This window comes from Callorhinus ursinus, unplaced genomic scaffold (genome assembly GCF_003265705.2).
Source record: "Callorhinus ursinus isolate GAN/ISIS: 27379988/994484 unplaced genomic scaffold, GSC_fseal_2.0 scaffold30, whole genome shotgun sequence".
NCBI lineage: Eukaryota > Metazoa > Chordata > Mammalia > Carnivora > Otariidae > Callorhinus > Callorhinus ursinus.
Window position 1 is genome coordinate 16,820,594 of NW_027397092.1, and position 7,665 is coordinate 16,828,258.

At 48.2% G+C, this 7,665-nt stretch overlaps 1 protein-coding gene across 1 annotated transcript; it reads left to right on the plus strand.

The window, feature by feature from the left end:
• Positions 1-2,605: 2,605 nt before the first annotated feature.
• SOWAHA (sosondowah ankyrin repeat domain family member A) lies at positions 2,606-5,946 on the plus strand. Its single transcript, XM_025860814.2, has one exon. The coding sequence runs from the start codon at positions 2,747-2,749 to the stop codon at positions 4,454-4,456; it is 1,710 nt and encodes a 569-aa protein (XP_025716599.1). The 5' UTR covers positions 2,606-2,746; the 3' UTR covers positions 4,457-5,946.
• Positions 5,947-7,665: the final 1,719 nt, after the last annotated feature.

Genomic DNA, 7,665 nt, shown 5'->3' on the forward strand with positions numbered 1-7,665 from the left:
GGGGGAGTAGCAGGGAGAGGGAGAAGCAGGCTCCATCCCAGGACCTGAGCTGAAGGCAGATGCTCAACCGACTGAGCCACCCAGGCACCCCTTAAAGTTCTCCTTTAAATGGGAGATGTACCTTCTTATTTTGCACTAACATTCTTAAGCTACAAGGATACAATATTTACAATTAAAAACTAGTTGTCATTAATAAAATTAAAAGGCAAATGGCAAACTGGGAAAATCTTGACAACATATATAGTAAAAGGTTAATAACTACATATCAACAAGAAAATATGAATGGGTAAGGGGGGAAAAGGCAATTCACAAAAGAACAACTCCAAGTGGACAATAAATAAGCGGGGAAAAGTTTAACATCTTAGTGATAAAATAAATGGAAACTAGAGTGAGCTACAACTTTTCACCTTCCAAACTGACAAATTAAAAGATGCTACTCAATATCATTGAGGGAAAGACAAAGTACTTTCATGGGGCTGTAACTTTTCTGGAAAACAATCTGGAAATAAGTTTCAAGAGTTTTGAAAATAAATCCCTTTGACCTAGTAATTATACTTGTAGGATTCTATCCTAAGGAATTAATCAGCAGAGTGCACAGTTTTATATAAGAGCACCACCATTCATAAGAATTCAAAACTGGAAACAATATAGACTACCAACTATAAGAAAACAAAAAGTGTAATACTACTACATTTATTTGATGCTGTAGTAAAAATCACATATTTTTAAAGGATATTGTCATCGAGGAAAATACAATGTAATATAAAGCGGAAGAAAAAAGATGTAATCGTATGCATTCTGGAAATTGCCTTGGGAAATGGGATTGGGGAAAGGATGGTCTTTCACATTTTACTGTTCTCTTTTTTCTTTGGGTCAGTAATAATGGTATAGTAGTTGCTATACAACCAATAATAATGTGAATGCTTACTGTGGGCCAAGCATTGTTTTAAGTCTCTTGTGTTTATTTTCTCATTTAATCCTCCCAACAACCTGATGAGGTAAGCATTATTATTATCATCCCCACATTACGGGTAAGAAAACTGAGTCACAGAGAGGTCAATCAAGTAGTCCAAGGTAGAGCTATGATTCAAGGGTGCAATTTTGACTCCAGGCTTGTTCTCTTTAACTATGAAGAAATGGTACCTCTGGTTACATACTTGTAGTTTGGCATTTGTAAATTAAGAAACTGATCCCATGGGCGCCTGGGTGGCTCAGTTGGTTAAGCGACTGCCTTCGGCTCAGGTCATGATCCTGGAGTCCCGGGATCGAGTTCCACATCGGGCTCCCTGCTCAGCAGGGAGTCTGCTTCTCCCTCTGACCCCCCACCTCATGTGCGTGCGCTCTCTCTCTCTCTCTCAAATAAATAAATAAAAAACCTAAAAAAAAAGAAAAGAAACTGATCCCGTGTTTTTGCTCTGGTGGTTTACTCAGCCAAAAAGCTTCTTCTCCTACCTAGCTGTGTAAGGACCTGATCTCTTCAAGTCCTTGTATAATTGGCTTGTATAATTTGTATTGTATATAATTGTATAATTGTATAATCAAGTCCTTCATATGAGTCGTACCCTGAACACAGGGTGCAAAATTGCAATCCGCCCCTCCTGTTTTATTTTCTCCATAGTATTGATCTAGCTTATTATACAATTTTCAGTTTCACCATATTATTTCCGTCTCCCTCTGCCCCGCCCCCCCAGCCATGTGATCTCCACTAGGTTACGGGTTTTTATCTGTCTTGCTAAGTGGTGTATTACAGCCTGAAAAGGTACTGGTACAAACTAGTTAGGCAACAAATACTTATGGATTAAATGAAGTTTTTAAAATACAGCATGATTACAATTTCGCTTTCTCATTTTAAAACAAAAACATGTATACACGTGTGTGGGGGGAGAAGAAAAATATTTCGAAATGTTAATGGTGACTTCAAGTGATATTTCTCCTTCTTTGTTTTTCTGTGGTTTTATTTTCAAAATTCCATGTGAAAATGTCCTATTTTATCATGACACAATTGCCTTTTGAAACATCTCTTCTAAACCTCGGGTAACCTACATTGCCATGCGCAGCAAGTTGTCTTTGCTGCAAATGGCAAGAAGCCGTTTTCCTTGTGAAATGCAGTCGACAAAGGGAAAGGTATTGATGGTCTTCAAATAAACGAATGATTGCTTTTAAATAATCTCCCGATACTCTGTGGTGGTGAACTATTCCTTAAGGAAATAAAAATTTTTGCCTCTCCCGGTCGTCCGCGGCAGGCCTGGGGAACACACCCACCTAGCAACCGGGAGCCAGCTGAAGGATGGCACTGCGCCTTTAATTCCCGGGTGGGGGAGGGGGTGGATAATTTCCGCTCCCCCATTCCCTCCGCGGCCCTGGTGGCAGCTGTCACCTGTAAGGCGAGCACCGAGTACGGGGGATGGAGCCTGGCGCCCATTGGACACAATACAAAGGCAGAAACCTACCCCGAAGGCTGGGGGCCCGGCGGGGCGGAGGCGGTGGGCACGCGATGCGGCCCCCGGCACCTTCCTCCGGGAGACACCCGGGCTCCACGGCGCGGGCGTGACCAAGGTCCAGCTTCAGGGACACGCCCGTCCCGCCTCGGTGAAAACGACTGGGTGAGCCTGGCCGAGGAGGACCTCGCTCCCGGAACTCCCCGCTCCGCTCGTCCCAGCGGGCGCGGAGACGTACACCTGCCCCGGCAGCCGGGAACCGAGGGCGGGTGGGGAGGCCTCGGCTCCCCTGCCGGGCGGCACTGACCATGGCGCTGGCCGCCGCCGCCGCCGCCGCCGCCGCCGGGGTGAGCCAGGCGGCGGTGCTGGGCTTCCTGCAGGAGCACGGCGGCCAGGTGCGCAACTCGGATCTGCTGAGCCGCTTCAAGCCCCTGCTGGATGCGGGCGACCCACACGGCCGCGCCGCCCGCAGGGACCGCTTCAAGCAGTTTGTCAACGACGTGGCGGTGGTGAAGGAGCTCGACGGCGTCAAGTTCGTGGTGCTGAAGAAGAAGCTGCGGCTCCGGGAGGCACCAGAGCCCCTGCCCTCGTGCGTCCCCGGCACGCCCGGGGCACCGGCGCTGCCGTCGAAGATCGCCTCCGTCTCACCGGGAGAACCGGCCGGCCCGGGGGCTCCATCCCTGGCCGCGGCGCTGCAGCCGGTGGAACCACGGGAGGACCCGACCCGGCCGTTGGAGCCACAGGACACGCCCGGGGCTCCGGCCTCTGAGCCCACTCAGCCGACCGGGGAGCTGTTGTCAGGTACGGCCCTGCAGTCAGGGGGGCCCTCCGACCCCCAGATTCCAGCCTTTGAGCTAGCCCTGCCCCCCGAGCGACTCTCGGCAGGCGTGGCCCCGCCGTCCAGGTCACCGTCGGTGGAGGCCTTGCCCGAGGCAGGGGCGCCAGCCCCGGAACCTGGACGTGGGGCGACCAAAGAAGCGCCTCCACCCCCTCGGCACTCGCCGCCGCCGAAGCCCTGCATGCTGCCCGTGCGCTGCGTCCCGGGCCCCGCCGCGCTCCGGCTCCGGGCCGAGGAGCAGGGCCTGCGCCGGCAGCTGTCGGAAGAGCCCAGCCCGCGGAGCTCCCCGCTGATGCTGCGGCGGCTGTCGGTGGAAGAGTCTGGCCTGGGCCTCAGCCTGGGCCCGGGCCGCTCCCCGCACCTGAGGCGCCTGTCGCGCGCAGGCCCGCGCCTGCTGAGTCCGGACGCGGAGGAAGTGCCCGCCGCGCCGCCGCCGTCCGTCGTGCCCCTGGAGCCGACCGAGCACGAGTGGCTGGTGCGGGCGGCTGGGGGCTGTTGGACGCACCAGCTGCACGGGCTGCTGCTGCGCGACAGCGGCCTGGCGGCCAAGCGCGACTTCATATCTGGCTTCACGGCCCTGCACTGGGCCGCCAAGAGCGGCGACCGCGAGATGGCGCTGCAGCTGGTGGAGGTCGCGCGGCGCGGGGGCGCGCCGGTGGACGTGAATGCGCGCTCGCATGGCGGCTACACGCCGCTGCACCTGGCGGCTCTGCACGGCCACGAGGACGCCGCCGTGCAGCTGGTGGTGCGCCTGGGCGCGCAGGTGCACGTGCGTGACCACAGCGGGCGGCGCGCCTACCAGTACCTGCCGCCCAGCGCCTCGTACGCGCTGCGCCGCCTCCTCGGCGACCCCTGCCTTCGAGGCTCCACGGAGGCCGACGCCACCGGTGCTGGTGGGGGCACTTTTGCGGCCCGGCGCCCAGTGCAGGTGGCCGCCACCATCCTCAGTTCCACCACCAGCGCGTTCCTGGGTGTCCTGGCCGACGACCTGATGCTCCAGGACTTGGCTCGAGGCATGAGGAAGTCGGGCTCCTTTAGCAAGTTCCTGGGTGCCTCGCCCATGGCTCCACGTAAAAAGACTAAGACCCGCAGTGGCCTGCCGGCTTTTTCAGAGATCTCTCGTCGACCTACTCCGGGGTCCTTGGCTGGTCTGGCGCCCAGCCTGCCCCCTACAACCTGACGGCCCCTTTTGAAGCTCAGCTTGGTTGATGTAACCCGGCCTGCCCCTCACAGTCTGAGCCTGCCCAAAACAGCGGTTCAACACCTCTGGCTCCATCCTGTTTCCAGCTTTGTCCACTGAAGCCTGTTTTACCCCGGTGGGCCTACGCCTCTGGCTTCCTAGCTTCTGCCTGAAGCTTGACCTGTCTCTGGAGATGGGAGTCAAGATCTCAGTGAGAACGTCTATAAAGAACTCCAGAAATCAGGCTTGAACATTGGAGACTCGAATTTTAGGATCAAAGTTAACCCGAAGCCTCTGCATCTACACGCTCCCAAGCCAGAACTAGAGCAAGGATCTCTTTAAACGTTGTGTGCTGCTGGATTGTTTGTCAGCTTTAAGACACCTGGTGGTTTTGTAATTTGATGCTTTTATCCTGTTTTTAAATTAAAATGAGGTAAAACAACTTTCATAATAATCTTTTGAAATTATATTTTTCCATTTTTAGGCAAAATGCTCATTTTCAATCTTTTGCTAAGTATTTTGGAATTCTATTTAAAGAAAAAACAGATCAAGATCTAAAGGAAATTAGTCCCAACCAACAAAACCCTTAAACGTTTATCTACCTCATTTTAGGAGCTCAAGGTTCTAGAGAGACTTGAACACAGAATGTGACCATTGTGAATGTAATTAATTTCAATTGTACTGTGACTGCTCAATATTAGGAAACAAGTGCATCTTGGGAGTAAGAATGATTTAACAGTGAGAGAAAAGAGACATTTTGGCAAATACTTTTAATTTCTGGTTGTCTTTATGACGAAATATAAACAGTGTCTCCGGCACTGGTGGGTGATTATTTTGATTTGGCATGAATATTTAATTTTTTAAGTGTGATTTATTTGTGAATGCACCATTGTGCCATGTTTCTGAATCTGGTTTTCCAGTCTGGCTGAGCCTTTCAATGCAGTAGGTGAATATTCAGAGAAAAACATGTCATAGCATTATACCAGAAAAATAACTGGTTAAGTGGATACACTTAAACAGCAACTATTTTATATGTAAATTCTATTCTATAGAAACAAAAAGTATGTTATATCCACCTTTAAAAGCCATCTGAAAGGAAACAACTTACAGCAAATGCAGAATTCTTTGCTCAGTGACCTTAGAAGGATGGCTTAACTTCTCTGGACCTTTGTTCCTATCTGTAATTGAGAAGGTTTGTAGCTATTTACCAAGAGGTCCCAGGTTCAACATATTGTAATTATAATGACTCTTTCTGTTTTAAAAACGGGGACCCTATTTGCTCAACCAGCCTTTTTAAAATACCTATTGTGTTAATGCTCTGTTTTTGCAAATTATGTTTGCATGTCATTAGTTATATCAAATAGTTTTGTGGCACAAGAGGAGTGTGGCTTCTCCCCCCCCCATATCAGTGAGGCCTCTGACATTATTTAAGGCCATCCTTAATGGAATGTTTTGATTTAAGCAATGAAATAAACAAGTCTCCCATTTTGTTCCTGCTTGTGTGATAATGTACTTCCCTTAAACATTCTCCAGCTCTTGCTACTGTATTTTTCTTATCTTTTTATCTACTTAATTCCTTCAGTTTCTCCTCATCCTCTTCTGCCTCTTCCAGGCATTCCATTATTGAAAGAGTTTGGCTTGATCGGCTAAATGCAGGCTGCATCCACACATGAATATAGCACCCAAAAAAAAATAAAATAACAGCAGATGAATGCAGGCCCTGATCTGACCCTTCCCACCTTCCTTGCCTGGAACTCTAGCTAAGCTGCATAAATTATTTAAAAATGCAAATTAAATCTGCCTCTGCAGAAAAATTGTGGGAGGCAATAATTATAGCAATCTCAGTTGCTGAAGGTCTGGAAGACAGAATAAAATATTAGAGATTTTCCATGGTAAAAGAGAGGCTTGACTGAGACAGGATAACAAAGGTCACAAACACAGGTTATGACCTGCCTTGAGAAAGACAAAATCTAAACCAGCAAAGTCATAATGACAATTACTAATGTCTATTACACACTTAAATCAGAGGAGGGTGAAACTGCCAGAAGAACCCTTGTGTTTCAGAAGCATGCTACAAGCCTTCTGAGTGAAATAAAACATTTGGCAAGAGTTTAGGATCAATAAACTTAAAACTTAGGTGTTAGAAACCACCGTTTTTTCCTTGCAGGTCAAGACTTTCTGAAACTATAAGTCAGTAGGAAATTATACTTTCATATGCATATGGAAACTTTTCAAGAACCATTTATTGCCTAACAGGAGGTACACCTGTGAGAGGTATTTTCAACAAATGACCAAAAAAAAAAAAAAGTTGCTTATAAATTAAGGCAAATTAGTTGGCTAGAATTGTCACAGGGAAGAGAATCACTCCTTTTAATGGGAGAGAAGTTAACTGTTATATAGATGTTTATGAGTCATCCAGAGCAAGCTTTGAAATAAAGGTTTATACTGCCTTTAAAGGAGGTTGGTTGGAGGTTATTCTAGAACGTGTCTCACTTACCTAATGGAGACCAGGATATGGGTGATGCACATACAGCCTTTGTTAATGAAGCACCAGGAGCAGTTTTAATCACTGTGCAGGTATTAATCTCAACCTTACAAGGTATGTCCTGTTAGTATCTTGAACTTAAAGTGAGGAAACAGAAGCCTCGAGAAACTGTAAGTAACTTGTCCAGGCTTCACAGCTATAACTGTCAGAGCTGGGATGGCCTCCTGGTGCTCTTTTCCATCACAGTGTCCTGCTGCAGAAAAGCAAGGTGGTCTCACCTCAGCCCTTACTCATCTGTTGACCTTAGGTAAGTCACCCAGTTCTCCAAGCTCTATCTCCCTCCTCTATGGGCCGTAAGACTGGCAGTATCTATCCTACAGGCTGTGAGGAGGGTGGAGCAAAGTGAAGTAGGTAAAGCTGCTTGGGAACTGCAATACCATCTTGAAATATTACCAGGGGTGCCCAGTTAGTCTCACAGGAGTATCTGGCTGCATTCCAAAACCAAATAGCTCTCATTTGTGGCTTTGCTTTACAAGATCACCATTCTTTAACCATGTTCGTATTTGTATACATAAATAACAATGGACTCGGATGGGAAAAACGTATATTCCCACCAAAGGGAGATTATCTCACATTCTGTATGATATCACTTTAGTTGAAAATAGACATCACAATGTCTTTCTTTTTTTTTAAGATTTTATTTATTTATTTGAAAGAGAATGAG